General features: G+C 35.1%; 2 protein-coding genes across 2 annotated transcripts; one reads left to right on the plus strand and one right to left on the minus strand.

Annotated features, from left to right (window-relative positions):
- Nucleotides 1-1,607: 1,607 nt before the first annotated feature.
- Nucleotides 1,608-6,375, minus strand: LOC141656609 (protein phosphatase inhibitor 2). Its single transcript, XM_074463560.1, has 5 exons — nucleotides 6,085-6,375; nucleotides 4,690-4,752; nucleotides 3,191-3,309; nucleotides 2,583-2,747; nucleotides 1,608-2,110 (listed from the first exon to the last, which is right to left on the minus strand). The coding sequence occupies exons 2-5, from the start codon at nucleotides 4,692-4,694 to the stop codon at nucleotides 1,866-1,868; spliced, it is 534 nt and encodes a 177-aa protein (XP_074319661.1). The 5' UTR covers nucleotides 4,695-4,752; nucleotides 6,085-6,375; the 3' UTR covers nucleotides 1,608-1,865.
- Nucleotides 6,376-10,752: 4,377 nt separating this feature from the next.
- LOC141656610 (uncharacterized) lies at nucleotides 10,753-15,905 on the plus strand. Its single transcript, XM_074463561.1, has 7 exons — nucleotides 10,753-10,877; nucleotides 12,187-12,377; nucleotides 12,988-13,128; nucleotides 13,645-13,753; nucleotides 13,868-13,929; nucleotides 15,058-15,161; nucleotides 15,572-15,905. Exons 2-7 carry the CDS (start codon nucleotides 12,285-12,287, stop codon nucleotides 15,666-15,668), a joined length of 606 nt encoding a protein of 201 aa, XP_074319662.1. The 5' UTR covers nucleotides 10,753-10,877; nucleotides 12,187-12,284; the 3' UTR covers nucleotides 15,669-15,905.
- The last annotated feature ends 541 nt before the right edge of the window (nucleotides 15,906-16,446 follow it).

The raw sequence follows: 16,446 nt of genomic DNA on the forward strand, positions 1-16,446 counted from the left end.
GAAGATTCTACTCGTAATGGATGTTGTACACCCATTCACTTTTGACCTATTACGATTAAATCATTTTTTTACTTTTAATCAAAACACAAATAAAAATAGAAAACAAATAATTGAAACCGACGTAATATTAAAAATCATCGTAGACAAGATCATTGCGCAAATGCATTTCAAGTTTCAACCAAGTTCGAGTACATAAACGACAACAATTTAGCGGCCTCCTCCTCCTAGTCCTTCTCCTCCTTGATGGCCTCATTCTTCACCTCCGTCTCCTTCTCCTTCTTGATGGCCATGGGCTTGGGGTTGTACATGGCCTCGGCTTCGGCCTTAATCCTCTCAACCTCTCTTTTTACTTTTTGGCTGGCAGCTTTGGCAGCTTTAGCGTACTCTATTGCGGCTAATGCGTCGGCTATTGCCGCGTTGCATGAACTTATGCATGAACTCTCCAACCTCGCTGCTATTGCCATTTCGTCCTCGGACTCCGCCATTATTACTCCTTTCTTTTCTCTAGGTTTTCCTAGGATTGAACCTCTCCTTTTTAGTGAGGAAATAGACAGCTTTATTTTCGTCGCAATTTGTCGTATAAGACCATTTTATTGATTGGTTTTGCCCCATAATAAAAAGCCCAATTAAATTAGTTTGATAATCTTCAAAAAAATATTTTATTTTTGATAGCATAATATTTTATACTGACCACGTCATCGTACATCCTAGCCAATAAGATCATTAGAACTACTTAAACTCTCCATAAATAATGAATCAAAATCTATGTAAAATATAATTTAAGTTTTATCATTGGTTAGGGTGTACGATAATCTTGTACACCCGATGTACCCAAGATTTTTTTTTAAATAGTATGTTAGTATCTATCATTCCACCCATAAGATATCAAATTATCAAAATAAAATTTAGAAGTTAATTAGAGAAAGATCTACAATTTTTTTTTTCTTTTAAAATTTTTTTTAGGATATTGTACATCAAAATTTTTTCATGATATACTCTTACGAATCTTTTTAAAATTAACTTCTTAATATCAGGGCAATACGTTAGAAAATCATAACCAAAATTTGTACTCCCTCCTATTCTATAAACATCCATATTCATGGGGCACTAGAATTAAGGAAATGGATTAAAATAAGGTAAAGTATTGTAGTAGGGTTATGTAATTGGAGAGAAGGAAAATATTGTGGGGGTATTACTGTGGGTGGGGTGATTAAAATAAGTATTGTTGTGGGGTAGGTTGATTAAAATAAGTATTGTTGTGGGATGAGGTGCGGTATTGTTGTGGGGTGATGTGATTAAAATAAGTATAAAACTTTATTAAATAAGGAAATAAGAAAGGTATTGTGAATAGATGAAAAAGAAAAAAGGGAAGGCTATGTAGTAATGTAGAATAGGAGGGAGTATATTAAATTGATCGGATAATATCATCTTCAAACTAAAATATTAGTCTGAATATGTACACATAATAATCATAACCAAAGTTGAATGTACTCATAATGTGCTTGATACAGAGTATTATGATTTGAGATGATCTTGAGGATTATCTTCAATAGTAAAACATTTTTTGTTACAAACTTTATGCCACAAGTGCATTTGAAGAGAGTGGATTGCAGAAAATGGAAGTAATCCATATATTGCAAAAGATAGATCAGTTCTTGTTACCAAACTTGAGTTAATTATCATGATATGAATAGAAGCAACGTTTTTCCGATCCACTTATCGCAGTAGTACAACATAAGGTCAGCATACAGTTATATACAGTACAACTGCAACAACAGTTACTATCCTGTGTCGCCCAACAGAAAAGTCAGCAAACTGATTAACCCAGTACAACAGTCGGGACATGCTGTTTCAGCCTGCAACTCCTAGGATCCGTTGGCTGATGGAGGATCAATCGCAGCACTCTTCCCGTTATCTATAGTAACCCCATTTGATGCAAGAGTCGATGAAGAAGAGGCAGATGCCTTGCCTTTTTTCAATACACTGTTTTCATCCTCATCAGATTCTTCTTCCTCCATGAAAGAACCCTTGCGCCGAAGCTCCTTCACTTTCAGAAACTCGTCGTAATGGGCTGTCCTGAGCGCTTTGAAACTCTCACTCCGGTTTAAATCTGCCATAATGATAAAACCCTACTCAGCCTAATTAAAGAATGGGGAAATATGCATATTTTTTTTTGTTGACAAATAATATGAAACAAAGTTTATAAATGAGTAAGACTCGTCTAAATTTCAATGGAAACTAGTGAGTGAACTACTTTCTAGCATTTTCACAGAGTTCATTAAAACCATTAATATGCAAATCCGTCGAAAACAAATGGAGGGAAGGACTAAAGAGGTAGCATATTTGTTCATTACTCCTTTCGAACATCTATTTGTGAATCCTTGAGATACCGAGGTAGTGTTGTTTGAAGACGATATAATTCTACTTCAAAAAGACTTGTAAAGATACGTCACTTAGCCAGACTCATATTTCAAATCAAAGAGCAGGACTTTCAGTCCGCAAGCAATATGACTGTACTGTTGGGGAATGGAAAGTTATGGATCAAACAAACAAGAGAGAGAAAGCTACACCACAAAAACTACCTCCATCATCCTCCTCATCCTCAGAAGACGTCCAGCCGCCAGACTGCTTGGTGCTCATTGTAGTTGAAGAAGCTGCATCATCCAAAGCATGACGGACGGCTTCGGCATGTTCAGCAGCATCAATACACTCATCGAAAGTACCCCCACGTATTGGAGACAAAGAACCTGAACAATCCAAGAGGATGTAGGATATTAGAATATTTAGAACCATATAGAAACATAACACTTTCAACAAGGTCATCCCTGTTTCCGTCTCAAGGAACAATTCAGTATTATTTACGCAGAATGAGACCATTAAATGCACCACTAAAAATATTTGCAAGAGTATTTCTGAAATTGAGGAAATTTGTGCATAGAAGTGATAATCATGTTATGAATAATGCACATGTAGCAGCAATTTGCTAAAAAAGACACCACAAATTTTACTAGTTTCATGCCTGAAGAATGAACTACCGGATAGTCCCCATTTTATTTTCATTAGTAACTACAACATGAATTGCACATGGCGCCTAAAATTTAAACTTACTACAAGCTACAACATATTTGAGAATAACATAAGAACCATACAGATGTGAACTGTGCCAATGAAATACAATTAAAATACTAACCATCATCTTCAATCATTGGGTGATATGGTGTTTTAGGCTCAGTGATCTTCTGTCGTACAGGTTTATTCTTCTCGATTTCCCCCAAGTTATCCTCATTCCACCTAACACGTCCTCTGTTCCTAATAAGTGCAAAAGCAAGTGTGTGTCAATACATGAGTGATGAGACACAAAGACACAGGCTATCATCTCAAAGAGCTGCAACTTTTGCAAAAAAAATTAGATCGTTCAGTCTATACAATATTGGATGCCAATAAGTTAACTACACAATAATCCTTATGTCACGGCTAAAGATAAGTCATTTGTATTCATCGGACATCAAGTGAACCATTTCTTACGAACCGGGCCCCTAAAATGGCTATTAAATTACTTGGAATCCAATAACTCAATTGTTAGTTTCTCCCCTGTGCTAGAGGTTCTGCACCTCATCATTTGGTCTTTACTCACTAGTTTACCATACATATCATACCAAATGTCTCTCACATTCTCCTTGTCTCAATTCGAAAGACACACACACTTATAATACGACTCAAGGAGAGAGAAGAGGAAGCGACTGCCTCATTACGGATTACACATATACCTGGGTGAAGGAACTTCTATTTAGTTGCCCAGTAATCATTATCAGATCCGCTTTAGGATTGCCTATCATTTAACATTTGAACCTGTTTTTTGGCTGCCTTACATTCCTCCAACTTACGAGGTTTTAAACATTTACATAATGCTTAAAAGCAATTTAAGCCCATCCATTCCTGAATTGACATTAAAACAACAGCATTACCTTAGTGCCTCAAGGGCTCCCGCAAATAGCAAGGTAAGAGGGTGGGGGGTGGTCGGATGTTTAGCACCCTTTCCCACACCCTATCTACACCTACAAACTACACAGTGTACATTAACAGTTAATGGCCATTTTGTTTTGAAAGACGTAAGATCACAGCAAAGCTATAACGAGTTCTGGCGAGTGGCAACGAGGCGTAACTGTGCAGATCAGGTCTCATAGCCCTTATTCACGCAGGACACCTTGCTTTTGCAGACAAACGTGTATTTTAAAATAAAATTTTGGGCATCTGATCTACAAATAGCGCTAAGATGTACAGGTGCACCTTGTGTGCCTAGAGCGTGCCTCATGCACATGGTCGAAACTGCGCCTACGGCCCTAGGCGCACCACTAGCTAAGAATGCCAACGGCTGACAAATACCTATGAAATTACATACCCGGAACCTAAATTTATAGGGGCATGAATGAAGAATAAAGCACGAGACTTAGCCAGTTAGCAATATAAAGCACAGTTGCTACAAAAGGAGAAATTATGCATTTCTGGTGTCTCTAATTACAACAATATTAGACAAGTACCTCAAAGAACCTGCCTATGAAGGGGTAAGGTGGTCGAATGTATGTGCGGACTTACCCTTGTGTTTCCCTTGGATTGAAAACATGGATAGAATGTTTCCACGTAACCATCTCTATTCAATACTAAAAAATTATAAACATAAAGGTGACATACTCCATATCTCTAATGGTGATCTTCCAAGACTATCCACAGCAAGCAAAGCAAGCGGCAAGCGTCCTGTGTTTCAACAGATGTGTGGAACTAGTTAACATCAAGACAAAGTTCATGTAGAAATTCTCTTATACAAGATTGGGACAGGTTAAACGAAATAAGTATAAAACAAGAAAGGGCAATACAGAGATACACGAATTTCGTCCAAATCGGCAGTAGTATAAACATCAACAAGTCGTAACCGATAACGCAAATCAAACAACGTTTAGCACGCCCTCCATTCTAAACACATGCCAAGAATAATTAAATTATTTTTGATACAAGTGAAGTTCAACAGAACTTTGATATACATGAATGCTCCCAATCTTTAGGACTTAGGAGTACCCAAACTGGTGACTGACCAACAAGCAATATCAGTCTAACTCTCAAAGAAGATGCAAGATTGACAATACCTCAAACCAACTTAAATTCGAGCATTAGCCACCTCTCACACATGAAGCACCTAAAGGCCGCTACAGTTTTTGCCACTAACTACAGAGGTTTTGGAAAGTGATGGTGGTGAAGGACAAATAACAAGTGGTGAAGGAGGGTGAACACGGGGTTAAGATACTACTCCATATCTACGACGGAGATGGGAAAGTAGGTAACTATTACCCGTGTAATGTGGTAGTAATTAGCTTATTTCCATTCCCTATCTCTATCCACCACTATCACTTCCTCCTACTTTCCTTTGTGTTATACCTCCAGGCTCTAGTACCCCAACAATTACCCCAAATCCAAGCGACTGAGAAATTATTATACATGACGAGTCAATACTACTAAAGAGTGTCATAACATTGTTTACAGAAATCACAAGTAGTGTGTAAGGCGGCCTTACAATAGTGTAAAACGGATGGCTTTTGATAACTAAGAAGTACTCTTTTACTAATATGAATCATGATCTCCTTGTGAATAGAATCATAGATCCATATTACACAATACTTGTGTAAAACCGCCTTATAATTGCTACAGCCTACAAGAGACCACCAACAATGTCAAAATACATACATTTCCTCAACTAAATACTAGATAAATCAAATTAACCGCTAAAATTGCATCAATTACATGAAAATACAGCTAAACATCCTCATCTACCCAGCTAAATAGTTAATTCCTCAATCAAAAACAACAACAATCCTCCAAAAATCACATTATCAAATAAGAGCAACAAGCAATCAAAACCCAATAAAATAAAACCCCACATAAATAAAATACTAATTTAATTGATTAGATATGAACCCTAAAATCATGTTTGGATCATGGTAAGAGGCAATGAAGTAATATTTCAAGGGCTAAAATAAAACAAAATTAAAAAAAAAAAAAAAAAAAAGATGGGATTAGGGAAAATGAGATCATTACCAGGAATGTATTGAATAAATTTCAGCAAATTTGATGATTTAAGAAAGCAATCAACGAAATCCGGGAAACAATTTGGGTTTGAGATCTTTATTTTTCAATTGAGGCCTGAGGGTAGGGAGATAGATATATTTGGGTAGGTTGCTACTTTTTGTTTCAACCCCTTTACTTTCTCATTTTGGGGAGTTGACTTCTAGGTTAGGTTAGTCCGGAGTTGTCAAACTTCAGGCCGGCTCGTCTCGTCTCGTCCCTCGGATCTTAACCCGTCTAGTGTGACCCGTGAAAAGACCAAAGTTCAAATATAAGGCTGAGGCCGGGTACAAGAAATCCTACCCGACCTATTCTCGACCGGTTATAATTTGATACCCCTATTACTTAGAAATAATATGAACTGTTTGGCATGAAGTATGGACTGCCTTGGCTCGTCCTAGACCTGGGCCGGGCCGATCCAAGACCCCCTTCATCGGAGCCAGTCTATGTTGACCTGCCCTTACACTTGACCGCTTTCCAGTCTACCTTGGTCAAGCTTGGCCTGGATGTTTGACCACCGTTAGTTTGAACTTTGGAGGATGATTTTATATTTTTACCTAGATATAAGTTAGAACAAGTTAGTACTCCTTCCATTCAACTCCACTTTACAAGTTTCTTTTATCACGTTTGTCAACGCAGTTTTTGCACGATAAATATCATTAGCTGCGTATTTGCAAAAATTATAAAAGTTAGATATTTTTAATGTACTTTTAAAGACGAATCAAATAAGATCTCACATGAATATATTTTCACTTATGTATCGAAAGAAAATTGAAGTTGAACGTCCGCTTGTGAATAGTGCGCAAAATAGAAAGTTGCAAAGTGAAGTTGAATGGAGGGAGTATCTTTTAAGACGAATATATATTATATTACGTTTTAAGGTATCCACTTGCTCACTTGCATCCTCACTTAACTCATACTTTTCTCTCCACTCTCTCACCACCACTATATACCACTAGCCCACTAGTATCGGTAACCATTAAGACATCAACGTAGCCACCCCGATTGTCCGTCAACGCACCCCCTCATCCAATCTTTGACATCAGCGCTACCTTACAACACCAATCTTCAACCACTAACAACCGTTAATATAATGATGGACCTTGCATTAAATTAGGGCGAATTAGTTTATTAGATATCTGTTTAACTAATTAAGTTAATACTCCCTCCAATTCATCATAATGATCCCATTTGAGATGGACACAATACTTAAGAAAAATGAATAAAGGACAAATGTGGGGTTTGTTGATAGGAGAGAGATGAATTATTAGGAGTTAAATAAGGAGTTGTGAAGCCAAAACATTAAGAAAAGTAATAAAATAAGAGTAAAAGAGTTGAGTGGGGTTTGGTAATAGGAGAGAGGGATGAATAAAATAAAAGTAAAAGTTATCAAAAAAGAAAAGGGGAACATTACTTGAATAATCCGTTTCGGGAAAGAGGGAATATTATAGCGAATTGGAGGGAGTATAATTTTTTTTACGATAAAAAATCATTTGATATAAATTAGATGTGCAGCATATAATTCGACAGTTAATTTATTATACAACCGGTTGTATATACAACTTATGCAGTATTGTTGAGTTTTGTTACAAAGTTGTCAAGCTATATTAACAAAATTATCGAGTTATGATACAAAGTTATTGAGCTAAACAGAATAATTATCAAGCTCAATAACTTCGTAAAATAACTCAATAACTCAACAACTTTGTGTGAGAGCTCGATAACTTTGACGTGGTTGTACATAACTCTTATACAACCAGTTGTAGGATAATATTTGTGATAATTCGAGGCTATCAAAGTTTTTTTTACCCTTTAATTTATTTTTGAAGGAATGACAAAAAAAATCAATTTAAAAAGCCAAGGAAATCCTCAGTAAGTGGATTATACATCTGATGTAATACATCAAATTTTTATAGTTTTTGAGCATTAAGATAAAGTTTTTGCGTTTTAATTTAAAAATTTTGAGTTTTATTATAAAGTTTTCGAGTTCAATTACTTAAACATTAATTTCAAAAAGTTACATTATAACTCAAAAAAATTACATATAAGCTCATAAAAATTTGATTTTTGAGATCATAAAACTAAAATGTAATTTATAAACTTCATAGAACTCAAAAAAAATATACAAAAACTCAAAAAGTCATTAAGTGTGAGGTAATACATCTGATGTACAATCCTTTTTCTCGGAAACACTTGTACTGTTGTACAAGTCTAGAAGAGAACTCGAAAGAGATGGAAAGTAGGAAGAAAATTGCGAAAATAATTAATCCCGAAAAAAGATGTGGAATCTATACAATACTATAAAACAGAAACCATACATTCTCTCAATTCCCGCCAACTCTCCACCTCTTTAATATATGCAATTTACTCAATAATTAAAAAAGAAAATAAATATCTCTATTGTAAATATACAAAGCAGTAAAACAGTTCAAGAAAAAAATCTCCCCCTACTCTCTTAACAAATAACCAAACAAATCTCCCTTTATACTTCCATGTATACTTATCTCCTTTATTTTATCTTTTAATTTTCTCCTTTCCTTTTATACGTATTTAGACATTAGGAAAATACACTTTCATATATTTATGTGTAAATAAATTGATTTTTTTTTGTAACATTATCTATCTATACAATACTATAAAACAGAAACCATACATTCTCTCAATTCCCGCCAACTCTCCACCTCTTTAATATATGCAATTTACTCAATGATTAAAAAAGAAAATAAATATCTCTATTGCAAATATACAAAGCACTAAAACAGTTCAAGAAAAAAATCTCCAACTACTCTCTTAACAAATAACCAAACAAATCTCCCTTTATACTTCCATGTATACTTATCTCCTTTATTTTATCTTTTAATTTTCTCCTTTCCTTTTATACGTATTTAGACATTAGGAAACTACACTTTCATATATTTATGTGTAAATAAATTGATTTTTTTTGTAACATTATCTATACAATACTATAAAACAAAAACCATACATTCTCTCAATTCCCACCAACTCTCCACCTCTTTAATATATGCAATTTACTCAATGATTAAAAAAGAAAATAAATATCTCTATTGTAAATATACAAAGCAGTAAACAGTTCAAGAAAAAAATCTCCCACTACTCTCTTAACAAATAACGAAACAAATCTCCCTTTATACTTCCATGTATACTTATCTCCTTTAGTATATCTTCTAATTTTCTCCTTTCCTTTTATACGTATTTAAACATTAGGAAAATACATTTTCATATATTTATGTGTAAATAAATTAATTTTTTTTGTAACTTTATGCAATATATATGATTACAAAAATAATATTTTCTTTGTCCGAATTATTTGTTTTCTTTTTTATTATTTGAGGTATTTTAATCAAATATTAACAAATGATAGAGACAGAGGAGTACTTCGTATTTTGTACATTTAATAAATTATATTTTCGATTGATTGAAAATCTTTCTACTTTTTCAAAAGGATTAATTATTTGTATTAAAATTATTACGTTGTATTTTAAAAACTCATATTTGATCCCAAAAGAATTGTTTATGGCTCGATTTGCACATTTGAGATAAGTATGAAATAATGAAAATAGGTGCTTTACACCCAATTTATTAGAGAGGAAAGAATTGCTGTAATAAGTCACGAATAATAAAAGTATACAATTGACTATATATAAATATTTTCTTTGTAAATAATAGTAGTTATTTTTGAGTATATGATTGAGACATAGCCATAGGCCATGGGTAAAATTTGCTCGCTGTTGAGCACGAAGTTTAAAGATGATATGAGCAACCACTATATCAAATTGACTTAATTCCACATTTATATAATATCAACATGCTAGGACACACCGTGTAAAACAATTAAACATAGTGGTTTTTTTATCTCGGATAAGGACACGTGTATAAACATGCTCTGACAAAAGTATAAACTATCTTTGGGCTAGCCGGAATCCATGAAATAATCAAGGGGTAAATTTTAACTAGGTGATAATTATTGGGGAAGTTAATTACTTAGGTAATTTTAATTAGGTGATAATTACTGGGTAAGTTAATTACTTGGGTAATGAGTTCCTTGAAGATAGGTTTGGCATATATGAGTAATGATTACTGAGGAGATGTTTTACTCTCTTAATCATTACCCAGGCAGGGGGAGGGTGGGTATTGTATTACCCCTTCATGAGGGTAATATATTCGGGATGTGAATAATTACTCTCATACCAAACATGTAAAACGCACTTTACATATCACTCCCCTATTTAAGAGTGATATACAATAACTTGAAAAGGAAGAGAAAGATTAACCATTTAATATTATGATTATTAAATTATAACGAGTAACAGTTGAAGAGAATTGTTTATTATGTTTTTTGTTTTGCATTTGTCCACTTTAATTCGTCTCGGTCATTTTGGAATATAATTTTCATGTAATATAAATATATACATAAGATGTACCCTCAAACGAACATAAATATTATAAGAACTTTTTCTTTTGGTACGCAAGAGGAGTAATACCTCATTATAAGAACTGATTTGTATATAATATTTGTAATATGCTCGTGCAACTTTGCACGGGTTTTAAGCTAGTAGCTTAAAATAGTCTTACCAATACGGAAGTATTCGTTTTAAATTTAAGACGGAATAAAATATCTAAGAGGTCAAATATCAAAGTATCACTCAAAACTCTCAAGTCTCGAGTCTCAAGTCTCAACTTCATCTCCGATACTCCGATACCCCGATACCTTGCTTGCTTTCTCAGAATTCTGCATTATTCATCTGGTATTTTTCTTTTATTTTCTTCATTGCAATTTCACCAAAGTTATTATTTTGATTTATAGTGCGTAGTCCGTATCAATTGTCATCTCCTTACTGTTAAGTGTTGATCATGTGTTTGATGCTTGGAGAAGTGTTAATTTATGGCATAACATCGAATCATTTAGATACTGTTACTGATTTATTAACTATTAATTTGGAATTCGGATTTATCATATTGAGGATATTACATGATAGTTCCTATGTTCCATTGAATTGTTTACCTTTTGCAAAATATGTGAGGACAATTTTGAAAAGCGTAAACAATTCATTGGATAATTAGTGGCTGTACCGGCATGACGCTGAATTCCCTAGTTCTGTATAATGGAAAGCATTTCTCGACTTAATCGAATGCACAATATTTTGTGGTTGATTTAGGCGTATCACATGATTATAATTAGTGGCTGTACCGGCATTTGAAGTTTGGGGGTTAAACCATAGGTTGAAAATTTTAGGGGGTACGAAAAAATTACTCCCTCCGTCTCAATCATCGTTTACTTTTATATTCTTTGTGAGGAGTATTCTAATCAGGGAGTACAATGCTAGTGATGCATGTTGTCCACTATCCGAAAATGAATGTTGATGATGTATACGAGTGTCGTGATTGTAACCAGTGATGGTGCCAAGTTAGGGGCTAATTAGGTTGAAAATTTTAGGGGTGGGAATAATTTGTGCAGTAGAGTAACTTGGGAAAAAATTTCAAAGTTTTTAATGAAAAAGTTTCATTTTTTTCCAGTGACGGTGCCAAGTTAGGGGCTAATGAATATCAGAGTATGTATGATGATGTATACGAGTGTCGTGATTGTAACTAGTGACGGTGCCAAGTTAGGTGCTAATTAGGTTGAAAATTTTATCCGCCGCTGCTAGCCCCTGCTCTGTTACTAGTTACTCCTTCTGTCCCGGTCATTTGTTGTCCTTTTCCATATTGGGGTGTCTTAGTCAATTGTTGTCCTTTCTATTTTAAGAATGAACTTGATGAGTAATTTGATCATTCACACTTAATTTGTTCCACTTGTCATTTAGTAATTGGCTCCTTCCTCTTTCCTTGGTTTTTGTGCCAAAACCAAAGGAAAACAATTGACTGGGACGGAGGGAGTATAATGCTAATGATGCATGTTGTGAGCTATCCGGAAATGAATCTATTGATGACTTATATGATAATATGAGTGTAATTTTATGGAAATGCTTTTGATGTATCTGGCTTACGAAGAAATATATTTATGCTGGGTGTTGAAAGTTCACTTTCTGTACACTTGTGTTTATCCTACGTGTTTAGGTCCGTGAGTGTGGGAAATGGTAGACATCAACACTTTTTGAAGCTCTTACCAGTGTAAGAGAAAAAAGGAGTATCAGGAAGGCGGAGAGTCGGAGACAATGTTTTCTCTTATTCATGGGTTCTGGAAGTATATGTTCAGTAAGACTGAATTCCATGTTCTTATTCTTGGAATCGACAAGGCTGGCAAAACGGTAAGTTCATCTGCTCCTAGGTTTATGTTCTCTCATAAAATGTCAACCGGCATAGTTTTTTTATAACTCTTATGGTGGTCATGTTGTCGTGATTTGGTGTGTGCGCACAGTTTTGTACACAGCTTTTTAGTTGTAAGGCTGTTTTAAAATTTGTATTGTATTGGTGGAAGGGAGAAGCACTTCAATATCTTGGTTTGATTGCATCAAAGTGTGTTAATCTGAGATGATAAGTTCCATTGCACCTTTGTCATCCAACTTATTTGAAGATGGGCTTCCTTAGCTGTCCTAAGTTGGGTGTCAAAGCGCTGACAGTAGGAGCAGAACCATTAGGCACACGTAACTTGAACATCTGAACACTTGATTGAAGGTAAAGCACATTGTCATCAAGGCCACTTAACATGCATTTACCGTTTACTTTTATATTCTTGTGCCCTCTATTGGTATATTTCCTTACTTTGTGGAGTAATATTAATCCTCTTGTCATCATTTTTCTTCAGCTTAGTTACCCAAAATTGACACGTCGATCCTTGTTATGTGCCAGACATGTGAGTTGTGACTATCAAACTAAAGGTATTCCGCATGTAGTAATATTGATTTCAATGTCTTTCAGACTTTACTGGAGAAGTTGAAAGAACAGTACTTAAATTTGGAAGGCCTTCCCCCTGATCGAATTGTTCCAACAGTGGGACTCAACATTGGGCGTATCGAAGTGGCGAACACAAAACTTGTGTTCTGGGACTTGGGTGGCCAGGTATGCCTAAACTATTCTTCTTCTCTGCTTTTTTTAACTCCATGACTTGCACAAATGCGATTTTTCCATGATGAATACAAATTGTTCTAGCTTAGCTCCCAGGATAGCTACACCCTACAAGTTATAGCTGCCACAACATCTATCTTAGCATACATTCATAGTTTTTCTAGTATATTGCTCATTTTTTTGTGAGCATTTGAAATTATTTGTTTCTTTAGCAAATTGTAGGGCTAGTCGTATGTATCCATAATTCTATGTGTAGGGTGCATCAAGCACGGTTTAGTAGTTTACTGGAACCAGCCTCGTCCCACACATTGAATCTAATGATATGTTAGTGCTTCACACTGCTTAATTTAGCTAACTATTAACCAGCTGATCATACATTTAGCTTATACCGTGTTGTGTAAATATTCACTCCTTTCTTTATTTCCATTCGGGACACTATACTCCCACGGGAACCTTCTAAGACTAAGTTTTAGCTTTTATATTGACGATGTATTGTTTTCTTTATGTCAGCCCGGCCTTCGTTCAATATGGGAGAAATATTACGAAGAGGCTCATGCTGTGCTTTATGTAGTTGATGCAAATAGTCCTTCACGTTTTGAGGATTCAAAGTCTGCACTGGGTTAGTTTTGTTCGTTTTAATTACCATTCTGTCTTTTTTTATATTGTGGATTTTCATTATGATTAATAAATTTAGTTTCAAGACAAAAATATCCTGATTATTTGATATCTCCAGAAAAGGTTCTTCGACACCAGGATTTACAAGGTGCTCCTCTTCTGATTCTAGCGAACAAACAGGTATTTGGTCACTTTTGGTGCGAAGCTTCTGAAACACACTTTTGGTATTGACCAACGGATACACACTGACACAACTGTATGTTTTAGGGTAAATGACTTTTTTTTTTGTTTGATGTTATCCCGTCATATGTTACATACACACTTCACTTAGTCATAGTGTCGCGCATCTTAAGCAACTCACGGCCAATACAACCCTAGACTCTTGTTTGACCCGCGTGAATAGATGTGACACCGACGGTATCGAAAGAGCAAGAAGAGAAAGTAAAAAGTAAAAGAATGTTCTCCTAACAAAAAAACAATTCATAGAAGACGATATGGAAAGAGTCACGGAGGCAACGGCCCGCTTAAAACAAAGAGGAGAGTTAAATTTCCTCTTCCATTGTTTTATGCATCGAGCAATCGAGCATTAGTAGTTTAAATAATTGCAAGTATCAGAACTTTTTTTTTTTTTTTTTTTTTTTGACAGAAGTGAAAAGATGTATTACACAATGATCCGGCTCTCGGAGCCCATAATACATCCATTATCTAAGACTAAAACAACTTATTGTACTTGTATTGATTGTTTTTTTAGCTTGTACTCCTTACAAACTACTCCGTAGATCACTAGGTAACATTATAGAAATATTTATAAATAAAAGAGGATAATTTTATTAGTCTTGTTTCACAAAATGAGTCGGGATCCATGTCTACATAATTAGTCAATACACTTGTTTTACCATATCCACTGGTCAAGTCATTTATCAAAATAGTGTCACACACCCTTTATCGTTTAGCATGCGACACAATACCAGCGTGTTTGAGTAGCGTAGCCATTCACTTATCTAACCAGGTCGTTATGAATTTTCTTGAAGTGTATATGGTACTATCTTTGTCCATGAATAAATTTCATGGTGTGCTTTGAGCAAAGATTATGGAACATGTACAATGTAAATGTAAATGTAGGTTGATGGAAGATGCAAGGTTGCAAACCACCATTTTGACCACAAATACTATACAAAATAGAAATATTTCAAGTGGAAAGTTCATACGTAAACCTAAAAACGGAACCAGAAAGAGTTTTAATATGAGGATTAATGTTGTATGCCGCAGTGACTTACCGATCTTCATACTCCCTCTCTTATGTGTCAGGATATTTCTTCAGCAGAATCAGCTGCAGAAGTAGCTCGATATCTGGACCTCAAAAAGTTGGATGAAAGGGCTTATATGTTCGAAGGTGTTTCAGCGTACGATGGGTAAATTTTGTTCAACCTTTTACTCTTTTTTCGTGTTATAGTGGGTAAATCCCAGTTTTAAGAACTCCCCAACTGGAAATCACATTATCTCCATGTTTATTTCTTTTATTAGCTATGTTACTTGGAACACTATATTATCTCACTTCGACACCTGAACACTTAATTTAACAGAAAAACATTAGGATATTCCGCTAAATAGCCGAGCCTGACTCTTAGACAGTGGACAGTCTGGACACACCGGGGAAAAAAATCGGAGGGAGTATGTCTTAAGTCCTTGGCAGGTTGGCAGTTGATCACGCTTGCATGGTGATAAAAATGTGATTATTAGACATACCAACCAATTTCCTTCTCTTTGTTATCTGTGTTGTGTAACTCGAGAAAGATAAATTTGTGGTTTGGCTTGACTGCAGTAGAGGGATCAAAGAAAGTGTAGAATGGCTTGTGGATGCTATGGAGAGAAGCAAACGAACTGAGGTGCTGAGAAGTCGTACACCTGCCGCCACTTGAATGAATGTTTCCTGCTGACACTGCTGAGTAGTAGTACACCGACACCTTCTGTACATAAATTAGCATGTAATTTTCCGAATCTTAGTTCAGGGTGGAATGGTGGATACATTCAGATTTTCAATTTGTAGCTCCGCAGAGTGGCCTTGATTCTTTTCTGTCTGATTTTATGCTGCTGAACTTAATGAAGGCGGAAAAGGTATAAGCATTCGGTTTGTCAAACTGACGCTAGAATTAATCTGTTGTCACCGGGACTATTGCACATGCCAATTGTTGTAATTTCCTTAAACCATTTCGAATGACCCGGTGATATTTACATAATACACCAGACATCCAGCTATTTTGTATGTACTTACACATACCCGATACCCGTAAGATAAGAGTAATAACTATACTCTGCAAGCAAGAATGGTTACCCCATTCCTAGCTAGTAGCTACATCAATTCAAAGGATTCAATTCTTCTGTTTTTTTTTTTTTACCACAACGAATTTTCATAAATAAAATGAGACTACATGAGGTTCAACCACGAAAAAGATTTGCACTTTCTTTTCTATAAATAAACAACCCTATAACGGAAGTTAAAATACTCAATTTACCCGATCAAAATTTTTCCTTACGAAAAGAATACTTTAACCAATACTCCAATAATTATACACAAATTTTTGTTTACTTCCGTTATAAACAAGAATAATTTACGAGGTAGGTATAAATCCATCCTAATTAACACCTTTTTTTTGGGGTGGTAGGGTGATACGCCCCTTCATTATAATTTACAACGGT

The sequence above is a fragment of the Silene latifolia genome, chromosome 5 (genome assembly GCF_048544455.1).
Source record: "Silene latifolia isolate original U9 population chromosome 5, ASM4854445v1, whole genome shotgun sequence".
Classification (NCBI taxonomy): Eukaryota; Viridiplantae; Streptophyta; class Magnoliopsida; order Caryophyllales; family Caryophyllaceae; genus Silene; species Silene latifolia.